Source organism: Chanodichthys erythropterus, chromosome 10, assembly GCF_024489055.1.
Source record: "Chanodichthys erythropterus isolate Z2021 chromosome 10, ASM2448905v1, whole genome shotgun sequence".
NCBI classification, from domain to species: Eukaryota; Metazoa; Chordata; class Actinopteri; order Cypriniformes; family Xenocyprididae; genus Chanodichthys; species Chanodichthys erythropterus.
The window spans coordinates 26,665,958-26,693,897 of NC_090230.1; the positions used below are offsets into that span (position 1 = coordinate 26,665,958).

The 27,940-nt window shown below is 36.5% G+C and overlaps 1 protein-coding gene across 31 annotated transcripts in view; it reads left to right on the forward strand.

Moving 5' to 3' along the window:
- The window catches only part of ptprsa (protein tyrosine phosphatase receptor type Sa), a 210,268-nt gene that overhangs the window by 26,585 nt on the left and 155,743 nt on the right, over positions 1-27,940 (forward strand). For 29 of the 31 annotated variants that reach the window (XM_067396792.1, XM_067396797.1, XM_067396800.1 and 26 more), the window contains exon 1: positions 25,206-25,513. In XM_067396792.1, coding sequence (XP_067252893.1) covers positions 25,460-25,513 — 54 coding nt within the window. In that variant the 5' untranslated portion in view covers positions 25,206-25,459. Of the gene's footprint in view, positions 1-17,949; positions 18,030-25,205; positions 25,524-27,940 lie in introns of those variants that run through there. The other 2 variants (XM_067396814.1, XM_067396816.1) reach the window with 2 other exon arrangements.

Genomic DNA, 27,940 nt, shown 5'->3' on the forward strand with positions numbered 1-27,940 from the left:
ACGGGCCCTTAGTCTCAGCAGATTGCCTGCTGTGTCCCCGGGGACGAGATGCTCCGGAAAATATTGACTGCTCTACGCTGTTTGTGTGTGTGTATGGGAGAGTGTGTGTGTGGGAGTGTGTGTATGTGAATGCGAATGTGTGTGTATGTGAGTGTGATATGCAAACGGTTTGGGATGTCAAACATCTCAAAAAACGCACAGTTTGGGAAGAAAATATTGGAAAAGGAAGGGAAATTTACTTCTGAACATACACAAGAGGCATTAAAGATGATCTTTATCTGAAAGTATGCGTCGTTTCCAATAATTACTGTCAGTCTGAATCACTTTATTTGTTGAATTTTGTAGTTGTTTTTCATATACACCCTGTTCCCTCACATATTGAATTTCACATTGTGGTTTAGTCATGGTTTAAGTCCTTTTCTCGCTGGTTATGTTTTGGTAGGAAATCTGGAGGTATTCATTTCACATGCCAAGATTTCCCATGAAGCACTGCAGCCAACATTGGCAGCAAATGGGCTTCTTACGTAGTTCCTGTATCTGCGACACTCCTAGCATGCAGTATATTCTCACTGAAGAAGAAGGTCATTTTTTTGCAGTGCAGAAGGGAATGTCCAGCGAGTCCAGAGCATCGTAGGGCTCTTTTGTGTTGTAGATCACAGCTGTATGGCCTCTTCAAGGTCTCCTGATGTCCCACACCATGCTTTCTGCTGAATGACAGTGATTATATAGCATATGCCTGATATCTCCATTTGAGGCCCTCAGAGCGGTTTTAGTTACACTCAGTGATCATCCTACCGAAGCTAGCGTGATACGAGGCCCTTGTTCTTCACAGACGGTTTCACACTAATGTGACTCCTTTGCTCTTCGTTATGTTGCATTTGTGCTGAAAAGCTTCCTGTCCTCATCAGGAAATGAAAAGCGAGAGAAATATTGTACTTATATTGTACCATCATTTCTGGGTAGATCACATCATTGTTCATGGCATTGTAAAGATTTTGTATCTTTATGCTTTTTGCTTCAAATCAGAGTTTGTAATAGTGCATTTCATTTTGGAGCTGATAGTTTCTTTGTTTTTTGTTTTTAGTAGATGCCGTTGTCAGATCCTTAACACCTGTGATATCTTGTTTTGGCTAATCAAATCTGCTTTTTTTTTTTTTTACCAGTTTAGTGGTATGTTATAGTAGTTGGCTTTGAAGGCTAAATGAAAACACAAGGGAAAATTCATTATAAACAAGTTAAAAACAAGTGAATAATCTTTTTTAATGATGTTTTAATATCTTAAGCAGTGATTCTTGCAAAGAAAATGTACTGTTTGATCATTTTTTTATATTTTAACTTAAAACAAGATTTGTTTAATTATTTATTTTGTGGTCTAAAATAAAGAACCTCAATTTATTAATAATATTTTTAATTAAAATGTTATTTTATATATATATATATATATATAATATTATTATTATTATAAAAAGTTGTATAATATTTAATCATTTAATATTTTTAAATAATAAAAACCTTTTTAAATAAAAATGTTTTATATAATAATATTTATATAGATTTATGATATATTAACATAATAAAATATTAAAATTTATTTATTTATTTATTTAATTGTTTGTTTATTTTGTGGTCTAAAATAAATAACAGCAATACTTAAAAAAAATACTTTTAATTAATAATTTTTTGTATATATAACTGATATCGCCATCACTGATCTGTGCATTAACAGAAAATGACTTTCAGGTCCAGTCTTGTGAATTGAACTTGCTGTGAAATCAATAAGTGCTGAAAAATCCCTTTCACAGGCTGACAGCACCCATCTCCTCCATGTCTGCTTTGGTTCTTGAAGTTAGGTGAATGAGTTAGCATGCTAGTGGCGGGTGGGTGTCAACTTTCCAAGGAGAGATGGGGTGAAGCGCGTCTTGCTTTCGCCCCCATACTGACTCGCCTGCCAGCAGTGGTTGCATCCGTCAGTTATCCTGTTGTCGCTGAGGGCAAGGTCCTGCCCTCTTAAACACTGAAGAGGGGCTAGGCTAATGCTAGGCTAATGCCCTCCTGGGGCAGATAATAGGAGTTTAATCCTCTTATCCATGCCTGGGGTCGTCTGTAGGAGCAGGACACCTCGGTGCAAATCTCTGGCCCCGCGTTGGGCGCCAAGTCACCCATGACTGTACTCTGGTGTTTGTGGTTCTTCCCTTGGGGAAGATGCAAAAAATTTGCTAGCGGAGAGATGTGAATGCCACATACAAGAGCTACTAGCACCCCAGATTTGATTTTTAGCTAGTTGATGACGTGTAGCATGAATTTCTGATGAATAATGTTGATGCATCTGGGCTGTTTTTTTCTTTTTTTTAAGAAAGGGCTGATTGTGTAGTGATGAATGAATTTATAGTGACACTAACATTGTAGATGAAGTTCAGTGTGTTGGTTCATGCAAATGGAGTCTTTTATACAATAGATCAAGAATTGGTTCTTATTCAGAACCACTTTCATTCACTGTTGGATTATTTTTTTTTGTTAGTTGTCCTTTGATGATTCAGCTGAGATGTGAGCTTGTGATTTTGGAATTTTTCTTATGTAAAAAAAAGTAAAATTTTTATGTAAAATATATTTACAATTATGTACTTACCCATAATACAGCAACAGAAATGCCAGAACACACATTGTTTCTTAGCATAAAACTATTGTGTGGTGCGGATGTGGCATTGAGTGACAGTGACATGTTGTCCAGTATCCTATAGTCTGTGTTTCAACTCGGCTACATATATTCCAGCTCACGACAGGCGGCGATTGAGGCTTTTAGCAGGGATGCTGGTCGCTACACTGGAATACAAATAAGCCAGAGCCGGTCTGGACGCAGCATGGAAAGTGAGGATCAATTCCCATAAAAGCCTCGTTTTACACATTCGCTGTACTTGCTTTAAATCAGACAGAAATTGAATTTGGATGAATTGCATCCTGGTTATGGTGATGTTCGCTGTTACCTCGCTCTCCCTTTTTAAGTGGTTTTTCCTTCCACTTTCCTTTGCGCTGTATAAGTGCATGTTGAGAGTAAACAGTGATGGATACAAATCTTTAAATGGGATTCTAGGAAGGTAGCGGACGGAAGGAAGGGAGGAGGCGAAGCACTGTGTTCGCATTTGACTTTGTCCATCAAGAACGTAATGAGATTCAGGGTCGATAACATGCAGCAGGGTTTCTCGAGATCAAGCGGTTTACCAACTCTTTGGCTAATGCTAGCTCACTCATGTAGCGCACACTCCCCAGAGAGTGACTTATCAATAAGTCCATGTCACTTTACCAAAGCTAGTAATTATTGTTGTAAAGCAGTCTACTGGTTAGCCTCGTGTACAATTAAACTTCTTTTTGTTTTTCTGTGTAACTGCTGTCTACACTGAAGAATACAGAGCCCCTAAAGGGACATGTTTATGGAAAAAAAATATGAAATGGGAGGAAAAATTATATTAATGTTGTCGCTTTCCACTGAGAAACTTTACGTTCATTCACAAAACTTTTGCGTTTGAGTTTACTCATAAATCATTTGCATTTCCCCAAGATACTTTGCGTTTGCTTGTTTGCATTCACTCGCAAAATATTTGCATTCCCCCGAGAAACTTTGCGTTTGCTCAAATGTTTGCGTTCTCCTGAGAAACTTTGCGTTCGCTCAAATGTTTGCGTTCCCCTGAGAAACTTTGTGTTTGCACGAAAAATGTTTGTTTCCCTGAGAAACTTTGCGTTCGCTCGCAAAATGTTTGTGTTCCCCCGAGAAACTTTGCGTTTGCTCAAATGTTTGCGTTCTCCTGAGAAACTTTGCGTTCACTCAAATGTTTGCGTTCCCCTGAGAAACTTTGTGTTTGCACGAAAAATGTTTGTTTCCCCGAGAAACTTTGCTTTCACTCGCAAAATATTTTGAGTTCCCCAAGAAACTTTGTGTTCGCCCGCAAAATGTTTGCGTTTGCTCAAATGTTTGCGTTCTCCTGAGAAATTTTGCGTTCGCTCATAAAATGTTTGCGTTTCCCCGAGAAACTTTGCGTTTGCTCGCAAAATATTTTGAGTTCCCCAAGAACCTTTGTGTTCGCTCGCAAAATGTTTGTTTCCCCGAGAAACTTTGCGTTTGCTCAAATGTTTGCGTTCCCCCGAGAAACTTTGCATTCGCTCGCAAATAGTTTGCGTTCCCCTGAGAAACTTTGCGTTTTCACAAAAAAAATTTTGTTTCCCTGAGAAACTTTGCGTTCACTCGCAAAATATTTTGAGTTCCCCCAAGAAACTTTGCATTCGCTCGCAAAATGTTTGCGTTCCCCCGAGAAACTTTTGCGTTTGCACGAAAAATGTTTGCGTTTCGCTGAGAAACTTTGCGTTTGCTCGAAAAATGTTTGCGTTCCCCCGAGAAACTTTGCGTTTGCATGAAAAATGTTTGCGTTTCCCTGAGAAACTTTGCGTTCGCTCACAAAATGATTGCATTTCCCTGAGAAAATTTGTGTTTGTTTGAAAAACTATTGTGTTACCTTGAGATACTTTGTGTTTGCTCGCAAAATATTTTGAATTCCCCTGACAAACTTTGCGTTTGCTCGGAAAATGTTTGCGTTCCCCCGAGAAACTTTGTGTTCACTCACAAAATGTTTTAATAAATGTTGCGTAAAAGTAATGTTTTAATAGTATTTTCTTGAAAACACATACTCTAATAATCTTTGATATATTTACAATTTTGAAGAAGTGTAGAGATTTTCATTATATTTTAGGTACGTATTAGTTTGGTCCAGATTAAGATGTACTTAGATAAATTTGGTAGATGCAAATGGTTCTTGAAATTTTAAAACTGTGTAATGTTTTCCCGCAGTAGAATTAATCATCCTTTCAGATTAGCATTAGCGTTGATGCTGCCTTCAAGTCATGTCAGTATGATATTTACGAGATGAACGCCACCACAGTGTCATAATTACTAGCAGGAGACTAGGGAATCTCTTTGAGCCTTGACTTTTTGCCAGTTAAGTAATCCTGAAAGCTAATTGGTTTTAGCCATATTGATAAGAATAGTGATAAAACTATAATCAATCTTCGTCATACTTCATTTGTAATAACATAGATAGATGGTGTTAAATTATATTAAAAAGGTTTTACATCTTATCGTCCTCGTGTCTATTTTGATTCGCAACCGAATGACTCTTATGAACTGATTCAATTTTTTAATGAATGAATCAGTTTAAGTACTCAAGGCTAGCTATTTAATATTAATATTTAATAATTGATTCATTTTAAACATTAATATTATTAAATGCTAATTTTATTGCATGTCCTTCATCTGCTGCCCCTCCATCTGTTCCCGGAGAGCCGGATTGCTGACGCCAGTCCTAATGTGCGCTGATGACTCGTTTAATGGACTGTCTGCCTGTAACCTACAGTTGTGTTTTTCCTGCACTAAGCTCTTAAGACGCATTCCCTCACTCCTAACCCATATTCCCAGGATGGTCGGTTCATCCGTGCCGGCATACTTGGCCTCACACATAGGCTTTAGCATTTGGCCTAGATGAGTAGAAAGCTTTTGCTTCTCCTTAGCAAATTCTTGCATGTTGCTTCTCGGAAAGGATAGATCCCCTCCCAAAAACGTGATAAATAATAATTAGTAATGGTTAGTTTAAATATTTTCATGTTTGTAGTCATATTTTTCATTATGCAATTTAATATAATATAATTATACAAATTTCATATTTTCCCAATTATAATTTTCATTACAAATATAATCATAATAATAAACATTTTAATGCTTTTTGATTATATTTCTATTTTAAAAATATAATACTATATTAATTACATTAATAATAACATTTTTCAATCATATTTTTCTTTAAAAAGGAAAATGTAAATATATTAATATTTAATAATATTTAAATGTTTGTAATCATATTTCTTTTTAAGAGAATAATATAATTCTATTACATTTTCAAATTTTGATTTTAATTTAATTAATTATTATTTAAATTGTTGTTCATATCAATAATAATTATATTAGTAAATATATCATTATAGTATTATCATTAAAATAATAAAACATTTTTTTTAAGAAAATTAAAATACTATAATTATATTGATTATAATTATTATATTAAAAATAATATTAAATAATAATACAATCATTTTACAATTTTAAAATGTTTTTCTTTTTAAAACATTAGGCACATTTCATCCAAATATTCTCATTAATGTAATGTAAAAACAATCCCATTCTCTGTATTCAAATATGGAAAAATGTGTTCTTAAAGTTGTATTAGTATTTGTTGTGTTTAGCATTTGGCCTAGATGAGTAGCAAGGGTTCGTTTCTCCTTAGTAAATTCTAGTGTGTTGCTACTGGGAATTGTGAAGACACACAGAAAGGCCATGTGGAAGCGTGAAGGATGGAGAATCGATGGTGTAGGTGAGGCTGTGGGAAACACACACACCCGTTCACCTCCTGTCTAATTATCTCACGGACGAGAGGCCACCGGAGCCGCTGCTGCTGCTTTAAGTGCGATTCATGTTTTGATTAGTTTAATCCAGCTAGAGAAAAGCAGCTCCCCAGGTGACCCTGAACACTGGAGGACCTCGGCGTTGTTATCAGATCATTGCGCTCTTCCTAACGCTTTCCTCTTTCAAGCGCTCTTTTAATGAATCCCCACAGAGATGCTATCATGCTGAACGCTAGGAGCTAACATTGCTCTTGACTGAATCTCCAATCCATCGAACGTGCTCACTTTTATTTATCGGTGGCTAGGGAGGTCAGGACTGAGAGATGGTGTATGTTAGCATTAGCGAATGAGCAGTCTCGGCCTCAGAAGTCACGCCTACGGACCATTGGCTGAACGTCTGATGCATATGGCACACTTAACTGGAAACACTTCAGGATTTTCAAAGTTGTCATCTGGTTGGTTGAATTCTACAGGATGTCCGGGAGATGTGTGTGTTGCCTTCTTTAACGATCCGCCTGGAAACAAATTCTGTGAAGCCAAACCCCCTCATGGAAGAAGAACGCCGTCGTATTTATAACTGTAACAACGAGCGCTAACCAGGATCAACTAAATGCTGGATTTTCAAAAGTATGTAAAGAACTGTGATTGGTTGCGTTTCATGTCAGTCAAACGTCCTCTTGGGCAGCCCTTGACCAATGAAAGCTACGATAGAGTCCCTGACCTTCTGCCGTCAGTCTAAAAGTCTGGCTATGCGAGACTAGCGAATAGCGAAGAAATAGACTAGGATAAGCCTCTAGCGCTAATACTTCAATATTAGCATGTGCGTTGTTTTAAATAAGAAGTAATATTAATAATATTAATAATAAAATAAAATAATAATAAAAATTGTAAAAATCTCAGTAATGAGAATTGTGTTAACAATAATGAAAATAAAAATGGAACAACAATGAAATAGTAATTTATAATAATAAAATATAATACATTCTCAATAATGAGAATCATCCATTGATAATAATGAAAAAGAAAAATATATATAATAATGTAAAAAATCTTAATGAGAATTATGTGTTGGCAATAATGAAAAAAAATCTAGTTGCATTACAGTCATCAGAGTTTGGAGATAAAATAATTTAATTGTCAAGTGTAAAAAAAAGTCTCTTTTTCTTCATTCAAAATGTAGTTGATTTCTTTGTCCTGTAGATTAGTGTGTGAAGTGTGTGCTGGCCAGGTTTCTGACAGATGTCTTGCTCCATTTCTCTATGCGACTGACTGCCTTGTAGTAGGAGACTCATTCTCAGTGGCTTTGTAGTTGGGCCTCAGCAGGCCGTCACACGCGATCAGAGAGAAAACACTCAGCCTTCATACTTTGAACCGACGCAAAACCCAGTCCTCTTCAAGTTGTCCTACTTTTGGATTCGGCCGCGCTGCTTTGTTCGGTCAGAGAGCTCTTTCTGAAGCAGTGAGTCGCGTAAGTAATGGCTCTATTTGTTTGCTGTCTGGGCTGTATATTTTCATAATGGGAGCTGAGAGGAATCTGGCAATAAAATGGCGTATAAATCAATTAGAGCTGAGGTAGATTCATATCTGGCTTCTCCTCCGTCTGAGGCTGAAGTAACTATTGCCATTACTCACACAGAGTCGAGCTGCTGATTACATCGAGACCGCGCTGCTTCCAGTTACTCCGGGCACCTTGCTAAATGGGCTTAAATTTTTAATTTCCACAGGAACAAAGATCACATCTAAGGAGGAGGATAGCATAGCAGTAATTTATTTAAGGAGCGATGGGTTATTTCGGTAGGTGCCAGGTGAACTGGGAGGAAAACGGGACGTCCTGAGTGACAGCAGGATATTGAGTTGATCGAGATCTAAATCAGTGCTTCTCAACTAGTTTCACTTTACCATCCAGACTGGACATCAAATGGCCCAGCTGAACCAGAAAACATCCAAAATGGTCTTAAGATCAGACATAAAAAGTGTCCAGTAGTTCTAGACTTAATTGTTAAAGAAACTTTTTTGTGCAATTATTCACGCTCTTAATGTGAAATCAAGCATACACCATTTATCTTGTTTAACATGTACATTTTGTCATCATTTGCTATAAATAAAACTGTATTTTCTGCCAGCTTTTTTTATAGGTAAATTTAGGTGTCTTTCCAAAAAAGGACACTTTAATAACTAAATGATATAAAGAGTCCATATAATTCATCGATTTTAAGGTGCCGTAGAACATTCTTTCACAAGATGTAATATAAGTCTAAGGTGTCCCCTGAATGTGTTTGTGAAGTTTCAGCTCAAAATAACCCATAGATTTTTTTTAATTAATTTTTTTAACTGCCTATTTTGGGGCATCATTAAATATGCGCCGATTCAGGCTGCGGCCCCTTTAATTCCTCACGTTCCCCGGCCCCGTAGCTCACGCTTGCCTTAAACAGCATAAACAAAGTTCACACAGCTAATATAACCCTCAAAATGGATCTTTACAAAGTGTTCGTCATTACATTTGATTCTGAATGAGTTTGAGGCTATGCTCCATGGCTAAAGCTAACATTACACACTGTTGGAGAGATTTATAAAGAATGAAGTTGTGTTTATGAATTATACAGACTGCAAGTGTTTAAAAATGAAAATAGCAACGGCTTTTCTCTCCGTGAATACAGTAAGAAACAATGGTAACTTTAACCACATTTAACAGTACATTAGCAACATGCTAACGAAACATTTAGAAAGACAATTTACAAATATCACTAAAAATATCATGATATCAAGGATCATGTCAGTTATTATTGCTCCATCTGCCATTTTTCGCTCTTGTTCTTGCTTGCTTACCTAGTCTGATGATTCAGCTGTGCACAGATCCAGACGTTAATACTGGCTGCCCTTGTGTAATGCCTTGAACATGAGCTGGCATATGCAAATATTGGGGGCGTACATATTAATGATCCCGACTGTTACGTAACAGTCGGTGTTATGTTGAGATTCACCTGTTTTTCTGAGGTCGTTTAAACAAATTAGATTTATATAAGAAGGAGGAAACAATGGAGTTTGAGACTCACTGTATGTCATTTCCATGTACTGAACTATGCCAAGATAAATTCAATTTTTAATTCTAGGGCACCTTTAAGCACACCAAAAAAAAAGAAAAAAAAAAACATTACAGAAAACACTTTTCAGAATTCAGTGTTCAGTATGTGTACAGTGCAACAGCAAAGACTTGTTTACTGTTTAGACAAGTCAAGATGTGATACTGAACAGAACCACATGGAGATACCAAAAAACCCTAAACCAACCGCCTTGACCTGACTGCATACTGTATGCCTACTACAGCAAACCAATCCATTCAGAATTACTAAAAACAGCAACATACACATGACAGATAAGAACATTATCCTAAACGTGTGTGGAAACAACTTGAATGTACTGAAACTATGTGTGCTTACTGTACGTCACCGCAATCGTCTTTACCTTGATAAAAAACCACATTCATCAAAACTTTACTAGCGAGACGCTGGTTTGTTTTATCTAGCCGAGAAACATAGTTTGCGTATCATCTAGCCGACAGTGGGATGTTTTGACGTTCAGTCTGTATTTCACACATGGCTCGTGTGCTTCAGAAACAATCACAGATTATGACAGAGCTTGTGTTTTAAAGCAAAACACACACTGAAATTAATAATTCACTGAAAACGCAATGCGAGTCTCTATTCTCTCTGCCATTACTGATAAAATATGCCTGGTTTTCTTTACATTAGCTCTGTTTTTGACTGATTATTTAAATGAATTCACTTACTGGATAACTGAAAACTTTCCCTGAGTTTAGCAACTTAAAATTATCTGATTGCAAACATAGATGCGAAATCGGATTAGAATAGAAATTTTCACCTAGCAGGGTTACAGGTGCTTGCGCCATTGTAGATGCTCAGTTTGATAAACTCACAATTTCTAAGATCATATAACTCAGTGGCGTAAATTACATTAATGCCGCAATTTCACGTGCTACAGTCATTATTTTGCATTAATCAGATGCATTAACGCGTTAACGTCGACATTTATGGTGGTGTTTATTGTGCTGCCGCTTCTGGGAAGTATTGCAGACAATATTTTTGTCCAATCAGATTCTCTGGATTGAGAGCAACACTTTTAATAATAATAATAATAATAATAATAATATAGCTAATTGTAAATATAGCTAATGTATAAACAAAAGCAGAAGTATGAATAGAGTTTTATTAGACGCACAACCTTTGACATCAGCAGCAAAAGATACGGAAAGCATTTTTCTGCTCTTTTGAAGGCCATTTATTTTATTTCACGATTATAAAGTTGGGGGTTACGCATTACAAGTAATGCAAGTTACGTAATCAGATTACTTTTCTCAAGTAACAAGTAACTAAAGTTACTTCTAAATTTACAACAAAATATCAACGTAATATATATATATATATGTTGTGCGCGCTGTGTGAACATGATGCTTATTCTAGACTAGTTCTAGACTAAATGTGAGCATACATTTGCTCTTTACGCCCTATTCTTCTTTGATCAAGAATAGCGGCACTGCTGAAAGGCTTGTTTGTTTGAGCTGCGCCCTCTACAGTTCAGGTGTGAATTTTCATTTCCTTCAGCCTCAGGCTCATTCATTTCACTTTTGGTGTGAGAGGACCTTTACATTTGCCAAACATCAAACATTTTTGTGGTTATAAAAACAAACGAACAAACAAACAGTCCAGCCCAGATGAGAAAATGTAACGCAAAACTAACAAAAGAAGTAAAAAAGTAATGCAATTAGTTACTTTTTTAGGGAGTAATGCAATATTGTAATGCATTGATTTAAAAGTAACTTTCCACAAACACTGGCCGCATATCCTGATTAGCATTCAGCATCGTTTTCCCTCCATTTTCCCTAAAATAGTCAGTTCTGATTGGTTCATAACCTGCTAGTTTAGATCCACCGGTCTTGAGAATCAATCTGTGTACCTCCTGACTGAGTACATTTCTTTCAGAGAAAGATAGACGGCTTTAACAACGCACCCCACTCCTCTTTCGCCGTGTTATTTGCCTTGACAATCTCCTCGAAAATGATCTGATATAGTGTCGTGCCCTGTGAGCGGGAAAGAGAGTGCGAGAGCCGCTTCAGAATGTCAATGCCTCGCACGCCGCAGTAAACTACTTCAGGCCTTTTCATTTGGTTAAAAGCCTCCGGATCCCCTCGAAATCACAACCGCCGCTCCCTCTTCCCGAGATAATGCAGATGTTGTCATTGCAATCATCATTATAAGCACTTTTTTGGCTCCTGCGTGCGTGAGTGGTGGGGGTTATTTACAGGGTCGTAGTATTTTTATTAATTCGCCATCAAAGCCGCTATTTATCCGCAGACGGGATAGGGGTGCGGCGGTATCATACGGCTCATTTCTAATGAGTGCGGATTAGCGTGGATGATCCGGCTCTGGTCCGGCGTTCCCGAGGTCAAAGGCAGGCTGGAATTCCGTGGCAAAAATCCTGAGGCAAGAATGATCTAGTATTAATAAACTAAATGATTTTTCTATAGCACCCCCTCTGCTAGTGCGGGATAAACACAGATTATATATTCATAAGAAAGCTTTGATTAATTTCATGCTGACATGTTAATAATGTGAAGTGTGTGCAGACTTATAAACTCTCTTCAAATGCATTTTCCCTCAATATCTTGTTTAGCAGCAGTGGATTTTGTGTGTCATGCCTCTCAACTTTTATTTGTCTTGCTAAGGTTTATTTCATTGCTAACATTCTAAATACACACATGAAACCCAATGAAAACCTGAAAAAGGCTTTTTAAAGGAGCATAATATGGCCTCATTAAGCAAACACCCAGAGAAAGGAGACGTCATCCGTGTGCTCAGAAAACAGCACGAGCGCCGCTGAAAAGCTTTCCAGGGTTGCAGAACATGAGCGATGAGGCTTTTGGCCGGCCGGCTGTAAACAGGTGTGGGCTGACTGATTTATCGTAATTAATCCGATGTGTCCGTTCCTCCGGCTGGGACACATCTGCGACAGAGCGCCGTTCCCAGTGTCACAATGTCAGCGAAGGGCAATGAGATTACTTTGATTAAACAACTCAAAACAATTAATTTATTTCCAGTGTTTTAGAGCTCCATGATGATCATTACGGCGCTCTTAAGATCTGCTCATTTGCTCTGGCGTTATTGAGCGCACAGCTGTCTGATGCAGCGAAGCCTCTGTCCCGTCCAGATTGGCCCGGATCAACAGCAACTGCAACAAGAACAGCGCTTCTTTTCATTTGGCAGGCTGCGCAGTAATTATTATTTTTTTGCAGTTATGGAAAAGCCTGATTATTTTAAAAGGGAGAGTAGTGGAACTTATCTGTCCAAAACAGGCCCACTAATAAATCTTGAGTCGGAATAGCTTGGGATGGAGAGATTTATTCCCGGAGAAAACAAAACAGAAGGGAGTGAATCTGTCAAATGTCACTGTTCGTAAACGCTAGAGTTCAAACGAACGTGTCCTGGTCATATTTCACTCTATATTGATTTTAATCATTTTGAAGTAATGTAAATGTTACTTTTTATTATAATAGTAATAACATTAATAATTACATATCATGTTGGTGTTTTATATTAATTGTAATCATTTTAATATTTAACATTAATATGTTAATTCAACTTATTTAATATCATTATACTATATTACTACAGCTACTACTAATAAAATATATTTAAATATTTAGTGTGTACAAAATTAATTGATAACAAATATATTTTTTTTATTATATATATATTTATATATTATAAATATACTATATATTTTAGTTAGTTTCTTAGTGGTTAAATTGACCTAATAATAATAATAATAATAATTAAATTGCATATATGTATTATATTAATGTGTTATATATTCATTGTAATAATTGTAATATTTTATATTAATAATACATTGTTGAATATTAATATATTAGATTAATAGATTAATTAATATATTTAAATATTTAGTGTGTACTTAAACATAATTAATTGATAAATATTTATTCTATATTATTATATATAAATTATTTATTCTTTTATTTTTAGTTAGTTAGTGGCTAAATTAACCTAATAATAATAATAATAATAATAATAATAACATGAGTTATATTAATTTGTTATATATTAAATGTAATAATTGTAATATTTAATATTAATACTACATCATGTAATATTAATATATTATATTAATATATTTAACAAAATTGAGAACAAATTTATTATTTATTATTATTATTATTATTTTTATTTACATTATTTAGGTAATAATAATGATAATAATTACATATGATTTATATTAATGTGTTATATATATTAAGTGTAATTGTAATATTTATTACAATATATTAATATTAAATTATTTAATATTAATATATTATATTAATTTATTTAAATATTCAGTATTTACTTTATCAAATTTATTTATTTAGTGGTTAATTGACAACATTAATAATAATAATAATAATAATAATAATAATAATTATTGCATATGCATTATATTAATATGTTATGTATTAATAATATTTATGATATTTATAATATTTAATATAGTATTAATACATTTAATATTATTATATTATATTGATATATTTAATATTTTAACTAAAATATTTAACAGAAATATTTATTATTGAGTGGTTAAGTCGACCTTGTTCTCAGTTGTCTGATTTTAATATATTTTACTCAGATGTTTGTCCTAAAGAGTCAATAGTCGTATGATGTAGAAGTAATTCCGATCGTCTGATGAGAAGTGTTCATCTCTTCTGAGATCCGTGTGGAGTCAGACTTCAGCAGACGTCTTCATGTCCGTGCTGAGAAAACAATAGAGATATGAACGAGGTCTTGTGTGTGAATATTAGCAGGAGCTCCAGTATCCGAACGACATCAAGGAAGCGTTCCCAGGAGCGCAGATGAAAAAACACTAGCCATAAGTTTTCCCTGACTTTGGTGCGCGATCTATTTATCTGCTAACTGAATCAATTTGCTCTTCATTGTGCCGTGACCTCTGGGGCTTGAGCTCGATGCGCCGACACAACACTCAATGTCAGCCGTGCTCCTACTGCAGATCCGTGCTCACTGACGGGAATGGGAATGCTGGAGTCTCACCATCACAATCACAGATTACAATGCCTAATACATAGTGCAGTTAGAGAAATGTTTTCTTTGAAACTGATTATTAAAACAAATAAATGAAGCAATAAACAGTTATTTAAAAAAAAATAAAACATGTTTATGTGTGTATTATGAATAACTTTATAATGCATTATTATTATTATTAACTTAAATTATCTTACAATCATTTATCAAAAATGATTCAGTGTGTTTTAGGAATACTTTTATAATGCATCATATAGAGTCTCCAGGTGAAGTGCTGCTGAATTTGATTGATTTAATTCTAATTTAATGAAGAATCAGTGTGTGAAGCTGCTTCTCTCTCTTGTGCGCTTGTGAAAGTCTGAGCGCTCTTTCTGCGTTCCGATGAAGCCTTTTGCACACTGTTTTTCATCACGCTTCCACCATCTCCCAATTTACCCTGCACCATGATGCTCCGCCATCTGTCGCTGCGCTGACCGGCGCCCGTGCCAGAGCGTCCTGAGAAAACCAGCTACATTCAGACTCTTGTTAGTGTGCGCTCAAGTGCAAGACCCGTTCGAATCGCGAGCGAGCGGTTCGATTCATCACAGACCCTCTCTTAACATTGAGGCTAATGTACTGTCACGTCCCCTGGCGGGCTAGCGCTAGCGTTAGCTCACATCTATGCTATATTCAGCCTGATTAATGAAGCATCTGACGGAGGGAGTGTCTGCAGTGAGGGAGCGGTAGTGCGCCAGCGTGTGGGCGCTGAATAAATGTCGTACATTAAACAAATTCCCGCTCGCTTTGGCAGCGAAAGCAGAGAGGGCGTCACGCGCCCTTCCCTCCCTGCCCCGGGGCCTTGTGGGACTTCTCTCGGCACTCAGCTGTTATGATTGGGTAGTCTCGAATTAAAGCGTCCCGTCAGGACGAGGAATCATGTCCGCCTGCTGGCTGGCCGGTTGTCGTGGAAACCGTGTCCCCAGAGGAGGCTGAGGCTTGTCTACGGGCAGGGAGAGGGATGAGCAGAGAGATAAAGGGAGGAATAAAACTCGCTTCCGACAGCACAACAAGAGCATAAAACCTTTTAAACGGCGAGGAAGCAATACACTAGCCAAAGTGGTGTTTCGCTGGACATTTAAAAAATTAGGAGACTTGATTTGGTGTGTTTTTGCGTTGTAAAATGTATCTGCAAGTCATAATATGACATAATGCATTGCATCGCAACAGGAACTCAAAATGTTGTCTTGGCGATAAACTGGCGAAAGTGAACATTTGCAGTTCGAGGACGCTTGATGTTGTGTTTTTGTGTTGTAAAATGTGCCTGTATTCATGAGATGACACAAGTATGCAGTGCATTGCAACAGGACCTCAAAGTCCCGTTACCGTTTGGTTCGCAATAAACTAGCGAAAGTGGCGTTTTGTTGAATGTTTAAAAGGCGAGGACAGTTGATTTTGTGTAGTAAAATGTGTCTGCATTCATAATACGATACAAGAAGTATGCATTGCAACAGGAACTCAAAATGTTATCTTTGCGATAGAGTAGCGAAAATGGCTTTTCGTTACACATGTACAATGCGAGGATGCTTGTTTTTTTGTTTTTGCATTGTAAAATGTATCTGCAAGTCATAATGCATTGCATGGCAACAGAAGCTCAAAATGTTGTCTTTGCGATAAAGTAGCAAAAGTGGCTTTTCGTTAAATATTTACAAAGTGAAGACGCTTGTTTTTTTTTGTTTGTTTTTGTAAAATGTGCCTGCATTTGCAAAACGACACATTGCATCGTAACAGGAGCTCAAAATCCCATTACTGTTTTGTTCGCAATAAACTAGCGAAAATGGCATTTTGTTGAACGTTTAAAAGGCGAGGACGCTCGATTTTGTGTTTTTGTGTAGTAAAATGTGCCTGTATTCATAACACAACACAAGTATGCATTGCATCGCAATAGGCACTGAAAATGTTGTCTTTGCGATAAACTAGCGAAAGTGGCGTTTTGTTAAACATTTAGAAGTAAGGACACTTGATTTTGTGTGTTTTTGTGTCGTGTCGTATTACGAATACAGGCACGTTTCACAAGTATACATTGCATTTTTTAAACTAGTGAAAGTTGCATTCTGTTGAACGTTTAAAAAGCGAGGAGACTTGATTTGGTGTGTTGTTACATTTAAAAATCTGTCTGCAATTTATAATACAACACAAGTAAACATTCCATCGCAACATGAACTCAAAATCTGTTGTGTTCATGATAAATGGATGAAAATGGCATTTCGTTAAACATTTACAAAGTGAGGAAACTTTATTTTGTTTTTGAGTTGTAAAATGTGTCTGCATGCATAACACGACACAAGTATGCATTGCATTGCAACAGTGAAAGTAGAGCTGCGTGATTCTGGATGAATTCGATACAAACAGAGATTCTGAACAGGCAGCTAAACAAAATAAATAATTTACTAGAGGTTCTGACACAATGCCTATTGCTGCCGTCTATTTAAAATGTTTAATGTGAATTAATTATTATTTAAAAAAAAACGGTTTGAATGAATGATTCAATGACTCACTCATACTGTAAATACTTGTTTTATTACTGGATGAATCAGTGTTTTTGTACAAATCTTTTGAATGATTCAATGACTCACTCATAAAGACTTCTTGTTTCATTGTTGGATGAATCAGTGTTTTTGAATGAATAATTTAATGTCAAAAACATTTTTTAACAGTCACTTGTCAGCACCTACTGGTGTAATGATGTAATTGATACAGTCGTTATTTGAAGCACCAAGTTACTTTCAAAAGGTGGATTTGTTTTATTTTGATCTCTTTCGTAGACATCAGTGTAACTATAAACTTTTATGAAATATTTTAACAGAAATGATGATATTGTGTGGTTGTTTTTTACCTGTACATGAAGTGAGTATGCTTGATTTTGTGTTTTTGCATTCCAGCTCAATTTTGTGTCTTTTATTGGGTTGTGTTATCAATTGACTAGCGAAAGTGACATAAGTTGTGATTTTTAAGGCCTTCTCTTGAGCATTTCAGTGATGCATTTCAGCATTTTGTGTCTGTAATTGATATCAAAAGAGTTTACTGAGCTCAAAATCCTGTTACCGTTGTGTTTTGGTGCGACGTTCAGGTCAAAAATGGCATTCATTTCAAAAGTGATGAATTACATTAAACATGCGTTATGTTACTATGTGAACTTCTAGCTGCACATTACCCACATGATCACAACTGGAAAATCTGGAAATGGTGAAACAAGGAGCCACCCAAGGCTACGTATCAATGGACTAGCGATCAGGGCCGTTCCCTCCAAATGGTCGCTGTGGCATCTTCAGAAAGCTGCCGTTCTTCACTCTGAGCTCAGGAGAAAGCAGGTTCATTTGTCAGTCTTTTTCATTAGCTTTTCTCTTTCTTTCTCCTCTTTATCAAGGTGCAACTGAGGCTGCAGAAGAAAACACCACTAAAACCAGCCGAAGAATGAAGCAGAAGGAATATTAAAACAACCGAGAGGTAAAAACCTTCATGATATCAAACACCATCTGAGCCTATTAATTTTCGGTTATTTTAAAGAAAAATAAGCTATTTTTAAAGTTGATTTATGGTTAATTTTGGTTCAACCAAAGCTTATATATATTTAAACAACATATTTTACTTTTTTTATTTGATATGTAAATGTTATATATTTATTATATTGTGTATTTATATATGTAATTGAAATTGTATTTATGTATTAGTGCTGTCAAACAATTAATCGCATTCAAAATAAAAGTTGTGTTTGCATAATATACGTGTTTGTACTGTGTATGTTTATTATAAATATATAAATACACACACATACATGTATATATTTAACAAAAATATATTTATATATAAAATATTTATATTTATATATAATTTATGCATGTAAATATTTCTTAAATATATACACATGTGTGTGTATTAATATATACATAATAAATATACTCAGTACAAACATGTATATTATGTAATCAACTTTTATTTTGGATGCGATTCATTGCGAATAATCATTTGACAGCGCTTTTTATTTTATATATAGCAACTATTAGTTTTAAATTATATATTATGTTTAAATATTATATATTATGTATGTATTTATTAAACGATTTAACAATTATTTTTATTATTATTATTTATGATTTATATATAATTATATATAAATATTTACATGTATGTAATAACATATATACATATAATATAATTTATACAGTAATTTATAATTTAATATATTTTAATTTTAAATATTCATTTTAAAATATTTATTTTTTGAATAATATATACATATATTACATTTTTAGTTGCAATGTTATTTAGATTTGTGTATTTATATATGTAACTGAAAATATTTGTTTTACATTACATATTGTATTATATATTACATTTATATATGTATGTATTTATCATTAATGGACTTAATTTATATATATATATATATATATATCATCTAGGCTGTCATCTGGCATGTGCGTTTATCAAGATAAACTGCTTTTTCTTGTCTGATGATTTAATGTATATTTATGAATGCTTTGAGGCCACATTTCTTCTTTTTCCTCCTTCCTTTCATCCATTAAGGTAGTTTTTGGGAGCATCTGACACAAACCGTTGGTGGTATGAACATCAAACTCTTTGCAGTGGCTGGTTTCTGTGTGTGATTTCTCATTTGTTTCCGGCCGTCAGTGATGCGTTTCACACAGAGGTATTCGAGTGTGTGCTGTTTGTTTGCTGTCGTTGAGCGTCTGTCACAGATACCAGGCTCTCGAGTCTGCGGCGCTATCAGAGGCCGAACGTTTGCCCAGATTATTTGCGGTCGGTGCCTGTTTCTTCTCAACAAGTGGAGAGCAGAGAAGGTCGGCACATCTGGGCTCGTCGCTGCAGGCTATTTGCGAACCAGAGCAATGCGATCGGCTGAATATTGCATGCCGCACTGCTGTAGAGCTGAGAGTCGGGTAATGCACATGCTTCACAAAGAGCTCATTTCTGCTTTATTACCCTCCACCATCTTCCCCTCGCCGCCGGTAAACAGCGTTTATCCGTATGCCTGCTCATTGAACATGAGAACCGCATCCGCTTGGGTCTTGTTTCTGTTGCTCTCTGCAATTAAACAAAGCCATTAATCTTTACTACACCCATTATATGGCTTCTCTCTGTCACGTCGACTCCGTCCTCCAATTATCAATGCTCTGGTTATTAATGGTGGTATTTAAAGTATTTAATGTGGATGAAGCATCCAGAGGTGGGCTTTTATTTGGTTTATTAATCGTTTTATTCAATCTAAGCATTATGCTGTTCTTCTGTGGTTCTCCGGTTCTTCCTGACTTTATTTCGTAAGCGTTTTTGCAGTGAAGTGAGGTTGGCGGGCTGGAATGGGTGTGGATGTGCCGTGAGCTCTATTGATAACCCAGCTGAAGTGTGTCGCAGGCCTGATCCGGGTCTGAATGCTGGTGATCTGCTGTGCCAGACTGAGTTAGAGTCGCTCGAGGGCACAGTGCATTGTGGGCAAATCCTGCAGGCGTGGGAGTCTCTGCCACACGGGGCCTGTTTGTTTTGGCCCTCCATTGTGTTCAAAGGGCGGACTCTGTGTCACAAACACACCGACATCAGCTGAAAAGAGGAGAGATGGACAGGAATATCTTCTAGATTAATGTTGGTCGAAATATATAATCAGCTGTGGGATTTAGCAATAGATTTTGCAATTTAAAGGATTAGTTCACTTTCAAATAAAAACTAGCTCAAGCTTTACTCACCCTCAAGACATCCTAGGTGTATATGACTTTCTTCTTTCAGATGAACACAATCCAGAATAAAAAAAAATCCATATATAACAAGTTCTAAAGTAAAATATCCAGCTTTACATCGCGTCAGTTACACTTTTTTCATGAGTTGAATAGAGAAGGCGTAGGATGTAGCGCAAGCATTTTGAACTGTGAGAGTTTTATACTTTCTTCATAAGTTGAATATGTTAGGCGGTCTGGCGGAAGCTCGATATTTTACTTCATAACTTGTTAAATATGGATATTTTACTTGCAAAATGACTTTATTAACCCCCCGGAGCCATGTGGAGCACATATTTATGATGGATGTGGATGGAGACACTTTCTTCAGCTCATACTCATTGGTCCCGCTCACTGCCATTATAAAGCTTTGATGCGTAAGGATATTTATTAATATCAGATTGTGTCAGAAAGAAGAAAGTCATATTCACCTAGGATGGTGTGAGCAGGAGTAAAGCTTGGGCTGATTTTCATTTGAAAGTGAACTAATCCGTTAAGAAGCATGTTTTCATACATGAATTTTCATTATTAATTTTATTTAATTATTATAAATATTATTAATAATTACTATGAATACTTGTTAGTGAATAATATATTGTATAAAACATTGCTTGTTTTTTTGTTATTTATAACTATGTACATTTTGCTTCTTGTATTAATAATATAATAATAACAATACCATATATATATATGTATATATATAATATATAGTATATACAATATTATATAATATTAATGCATTTGTTTATTATTATTGCATGTTGATTATTATTATTATCATCATTATTATAAATATTTGTTTTAGTGAATTTAAATACATTTTCCTGTTTATAAAAATCCTGTTGTTTTATATATATATATATATATATATATATATATATATATATATATATATATATATATATATATATATTGTGTGTGTGTGTGTGTGTGTGTGTGTGTGTGTGTGTGTGTGTGTGTGTGTGTGTGTATTTTTATAGTTTTTATCACTTATTATAAACATTTGTTTATTTAATTCTGTGAAAAGGCCCATTCACACCAAGGATGATAAATATAACAATAAAGATATTGTTCTGAATAATTATAATATAGTACACACCACAGCTGCAACAATAACAACACAAAATCATTCTCAAAATCATTGGCATCGCTTTCAGAACTATTTTTTTTTTCCAGCTGATAAATTATAACAACAATGACAGCCAATCAGAATCCATCCCGCTTTTAGATCTCGCAGATGACAAAACTGCAGCGCGCGCTTATATTAAACAGAACGATATCTTTATGGTTATAGTTGGTGTGAATGCACCTTAAAGCCCTTGATTATTTTTTTACTTATTTTTTATTTTCCTTTGTTTTTTGATGCTAGTATTAAACATTTTAAATGGGCACCAGGGCATATTTGCAGTTTCTGCGTGAGAGCGCCCTCTGGCGAAGCATTTACTACTGATCACAGAGCCGTACAGCTCTGACAAGCTGCGCATAAAACAATCGCAGCCTTTGCCAAATCGCGTGCGATAACATTACGATAAATCGCGCAGTCCTACTGCTTTGCTGAAGGTAAAGAACAGATATTATAAGCTATATCGTCTAACCTGAAGTGTATCTAAGAGAGAAGTCCTTTACAGCCTGAGTGTTTGTATGAGACAAATCTTGAGATATGGAGTGTGTGTGTGTGTGTGCTGGAGCAGATATGTGCTGATGAGTTCCTCTCAGTGGCAGGCGGTGTGTTTGCACTGCAGTGCTGCGGTGTAGCGGCCCTCTGACCTGCTGGGTAAACAACCAGAGAGTCGCTGACTCCAAATAAGGCCAACACATCCACGGCACAGAGCAGAGGCAACCTGCCATCCTTTACAGCTCACCGAACACACACACACACACACTCCCTCGCTCCCTTTTTTTTCGTTACTGTCTTTCTGTAGCCTGACTTCTCTCTTCACATGGTTTATTGAAGGGAAATCCTGTCTTTCTTTCTTCTGTAAAACACAAAATAAGATATTTAGCAGAATGTTCACGCTGCTTATTTCCAACAACAGCATACCGTGATCAAGAGCAGTCAAATTCCAGTAAAATAGTCCATATGACTTGTGCACTGTATTTCATATTTTTTTATTTGATTATCATGTTTGTGTTCATTCAGATATTACGCAGGAACACCAGCATTTGACACCAATGATGACTAAATATGCAAATGAGACTTGAGAGCTGAGAGATTTTAATAATATGATATTATTTTCACACTTTCAATAATAAATGATTTTGGTCTGTCCCTAAGCTCTTGTGTGAATATAGCACATATTTATAAAACTTTATATTTCCGTTCAGAAGGTGAACATAGTTTAATGCAGTCAGTGTATGAAAAAGAGGAAAAACAGTCTACTATAAATCTCCTTTTGTGTTCCTCGGAAGATCTCGTCTGGCTTTGAAGTGATTTGAAGGTTGAGTATATTTTTGGGTAAACTATTTCTAAATCCATTCTCTTCCTCCACCTGACTTTCTTTTTCATTCAGCGTCTGAATCGCACTGCCTCACTGGTTCTACTCCTCATAATATGAATGTTGTTTGCTTTTTGCTTTAAGCTCTGAAAAATGCTTTTGCCTTTGAGTCCTTTAAGAATCTTTCTGCTGTTATCCTACTGAGCAACGGACCGCAGGCAGCCTGTGGCATCAACGAGTGTCAAATTTCACATTTTTGGACACGCCCCCCTGTTCCAGGGACCGTTAACTGCAGAAAGCACAGTGCATCTCTAGTCATTTTAGCATTTGAACCTGCTCTCCCTGTGAGGGAAGAATGACCTCACCTTTGCATCTTTTGAAAAACAGTCATATTCTTCTTCGTTCAAAAGCGACAAGACGGTCACTTTAATATTTCTGATACTGATCACAATGACCTCTCCTTTCACTGTGAATATATAGACCCCTTTGTGTGTGTGTGTGTGTGTGTGTGTGTGTGTGTGTGTGTGTGTGTGTGTGTGTGTGTGTGTGTGTGCGGAATGTCTGTAATGAATTCATAATCTCTGCAGTGGGTCTGTGTAGATTTCTATCAGGCAGCAGATAAGATAGTGTGCTCTAATAGCTGTCAGTCTGCTTTCCTTCCTGGCTATGGATCAGTTCACTTTCAGTAGACAATTACACACATATATACACACTCACACACGAGGGGTTGTGTATTCAGAAGCATGTTCTTCGCAAAGTCGCTCTAAAGAGAAAGGCTGATGCATTTTCTGTAGCACGTTGAAAGGAGGTCCCCCAAGGCTCTGTACGAGGCCCCCTACAATTGATGTGTTTTCCCCCCAAAACTTGGCGAACGGGGGCCTCCGTCGTTTTTCTCCACTGTCAAACACGCCCAAAGTTTTGAAAGCACCTCTGCTTTTTGAAAGCAGCTTCAAAGTTCAGCATTCCCATGCCTCCGAAAAACAGTCATTAAATACACTGCGATCGTATGTGCCCTGAAGCTACTGTACTTATGGAAGCTATTAAAACGACTGTGACACTAAACAGTGCTTTGTGAGTTAATGTTGTTTGTTTATTAGCTTCACATATGCTGAATTCGATTAAGCTTTATCTATTGCTTTGCTTGGTTGCTGAAACGTGTTTATCTTTTGTAAAATGTCATATTGTAGTTATACTCTAGCTATATTCAGCAGAATTACTTGGTTCTAAATTTTGACCTATATTACCCTAATTATGTATCTAACTAGATTTTGGATCTAAAAGACAAATAAGCCGCACAATAACAATATAAAAATAGTACTTGGCTGCTTTATCTAGTTGTACACTACATAGACGTTCCTAACCCACACACTGAAATAGCAAAGAGGCAAACATTTCCAGTATACAATGCTCATTATAGTCTTATGGATTGGCTGTGTTGGGAGGTAAGTGATCTTTATCATTTCCCCCAGCGTCTTCAGATGCCTTTTCATCCCGCTGAAATTTACCATGCTAAGCTTTCCACCACCTAGAGAACGGGACGCGCTGTAGCGTTCGATTTATAAGCCTGATTAAACTAGGCAAGGGTGAGTAAGAAACATGAGGGAAATCAACATAAAATCACATCGCGCTTTACGTGGCGTTCCCGCTGATTGGGTCTCGGCCCTTTATGATGGCACAGATCACTGCGGCCCTTAAATAACGAGAAAAATGCGAGTAAACAATACTCCAGGGCTTCTCTGTAAAGGATGAGTTATTGTGCTAGGCCTTTGTTCATTGTTTGGGGCTGTAAGAGGCGCAGGCCTTTAACTTGCGGCGTGTCAACACACTATGTATTGTGAATGTTCCTGATAAACATCCAGTGGTGTGTTTTTTTTCAGTAGCTTCATGGCCCAAAACACAGAGCTCTATTTGAAATTCATCTTTATTTGAATGCTCTGTTTTTTTTTTCAGATGTAAATCATTTAGGCTTCCCAGTTTTCCTTCAATCATAAAATATTTCTCAATGGAAAGAAGTTATATTATTCATCTTATGCAAAAGATTAATAGATTGGGTAAAAAGTAAGTCTGATTTCTTTCAACAGATTTAATTCTGATAGGTCGTATAGTTTCTAAATGTGTTTAGGATAACACCGTTTGTTTTATAGAAACATAGTATGGTCATCCATGGTTTAGCTGTAGTTATTTTCTCTAAATAAATCAATGTAAAACAAATAGGCTATTATAAAGCAAATGAATCCGTTTAGAGTCAGTTTATTCCCTCCCGACTTCTTATTTTGGAGGTGGGATGGTTTTAGTCAGGGTTTCAAATGACAGATAGCTCATCTGTGCGCGCTCATGCAGTGCAGCGCGGTGACGTGAGCGCGCAGAGGCCTCCCCCGCCTGCTCCGCTGTTTTGGGGAGGGTGAGCGGGAGAAAGGGGGGGCAAAAGAAACCCCCACCAAACTGCCCCTACCCCCAGCCGAAGTCCGGGACCTGAAAGAAAAGAATCTGATCCAGCTCTGGGACGCGGTGGACCGACAATCGACCGACATTTAAAGCTCTTTTTAAAGCGCGTGAAGAGTTTCGTGCGCTCTTGGAGAGTTAACGCACGGATGCCGTCGACTTACGCAGGATAACTGTTTTCTCCCGTTGAAAACTTCGCGTATCCAAGGAGTTATTTGGACAAACATCTCTGTTTTACATGGATGCAACATAGGACGCTTTTAAGAGGATTTATATGGTCGTGGTCGCATCTGCATCGATCCGAACTAAACTTATTTGGACCTGTGTGGTGAGTAAAGGTGATTTTCTATAGTCAATTTTTTAGACGGTTTCTAATCATTAAATATACTTATTTCGAGATTTTATCGATCAAATACTTGCTTTCGTTGCCTATCACTTTGTGTATAATGAAACGTCTTGTTTTGGGAACATAATTCGTAGTAATTGAGTCTAACGGTTTTGACATGGCTTGTTAATCTGTTTTATATCCTTCATGTTCTGTTTGAGACCCCCAGTACTCTTTCAATAGCTTCAAAACTTCATGACTTTTCCGCTTCGAGGAGTGATTATAAACTAATTTCATTGTGTATTTCTCATGGAGGACTTTTGAAACGTTGCATTATTTCTGTTTGGACTCTCTGAGACTCCAAGTATAAAAATATGAAATGCATGCAATGAAATCTACATCGTAACTGTTCACTTTTGTCAGTTTAGACTTTTGGTTAGGTTAGAGGAATGCATTTTATATTTCTTAATTTTGAAAACGACTACTAATGATAGATTTTGAACATAAAGACTGTAAAGTCAATCTCTGACAGTGAGGAATATTGGAAAGTAACTTTCCGGAGGTTTGAAGTAATAGCCACATTGACATCAGCTGCTAATGTGGAAATGTGGAGGAGAAAATAATATATTACACTTTTTTTTTTTGGAGATTGTGCATTTTGGTTTTGAATAGGACGCATGAGAAAGTAATTATTGCAGATAATGTTCACTCTATTCATCAAGAGTTGTTCTTGCAAAACTATTATGTTGAGGATTTTTGGCTGTATTTTCCTGGCAGCTTAATACTTTTCTGTAAGTTATGATCTTTTTCAGCCAAGTGTGCCACGGCCTGCAGACTACAGCAGTTTAATGTTTATTTTCTTTTGAAACGGTACCTACGTTCATACAGCAAAGGTTTTGGCGAGACTGGATGAAAGCATAGTGCAGGTATTGTCTTGATTCATTTAGTCACAGATAATGCGGACCTCATTAATCACTGTAATGTGACTTCAGGGGCCCCGCATCAGAATGAGTCTGGACTGAAGTGCTCTGGTTTTGCTTTTGACATAACAGTTTGCTTTGATCTAAAAGAAATTTAGATTTAGACCTTGTTGACGTCTCATCCAATAACTTTGATGGCAAAGATCTACTCTAGGAACTCCTCGAAAAGGACGGCCATCATTGATCCTTTCATGAAATGCGTACCAGCTTATTTTTCGAGCATTAATGGCAAAAACGTGTTTATTTTCAGAGTCAAAAGCTGGCTTTGTTCTTCGTTGCAACTTGCAAACTCACAAGTATGTTGTAGATTCTCAATGTCACTATAATTGGACAATTTATCACAGCTGATCACTGTCAGATCTTGAGAGATGTTAAGACAAATGCGTAGGAATGCAGCCAAACAGAAGCCGTTAACCGTGACTGTGGTCTATAGACCTGTAGTTTGGCTCATTTGTCTTTTGTGGCTAAACAATAAGACACAAGAAATCAATGAAGTCAGATTGAGTCGGAATGAAGAAATGTTTCAGAGGATGTAAAAAACTTGGTTTGGCGAACTAACTTTGATTTCCCGTGTGCACCCTGTGTCACCTCTGGACGAAAAGTTAATTGAATTGAGCTGAGGATATGAGTTCTGGTGAAATGTCTTTTGTAAGGTGTCTTCCCCAAGGTTTTGAAATTCATTTCTGTGAAGTTATTCCTTCTGGTGTCGTTTTTTTGTATGTGTTTTCCTACACTTATCGCTCTAACCTTTTCCCCCCATTTTAAATAGGGATCAAAGGACAGTGCCTCAGAGAGATTCTGGACACACTATGCCAAAATAAATATTCTCCTGACTTTAGAGAGAAGAGAAGGGCAGTGCTCTTGCATTTGCATGCATTACAGATTTGGCCTGCTGTTTACATGAGCTAGAGTAGCTAATCATGCTAAATATAAAATGTGTGTCGTGCTTTAACGACCGCCATCTCTTATTTCATTTTATTGAATGTAGTTTTCTTTTAGCATTACAGACCTTGTAAGGTGTCTTATATCACTTCCTAAAGTACGTAAAGGCACGTTTGATAGAATAGTGTTGTGCACAGCCTTGTATTCAATGGCGCCATAGTGCAGGAAATGCTAATGGAGTGGTAGAAATATCAAAACAACAATTATACAAAAAGCTCCCTCTCACAGTGGTTATTGTAACTCGTGTGTGCCAATGTGATCGTAGTTGTAGATAAAATTAGGCGAGTTTGTGTAACAGCGAGAGCAGTGCAATTATCAGCTTGGGTTTTGAATGGCAGATTCAGTGGTGGTGGTAATGGCAGCTGCGCTACAGCTCCTCACATTATCAGCAGAAAAGGGAGTGGAAGAGAGATGTTCGCCAGCGCCTAAGCTCTGCCAGCTAATTGTGTTTATTCCTCTTAATTTGTCCCGAGTGCTAAATCGGTGCTCTTGAGCTCACGGTGGGTGC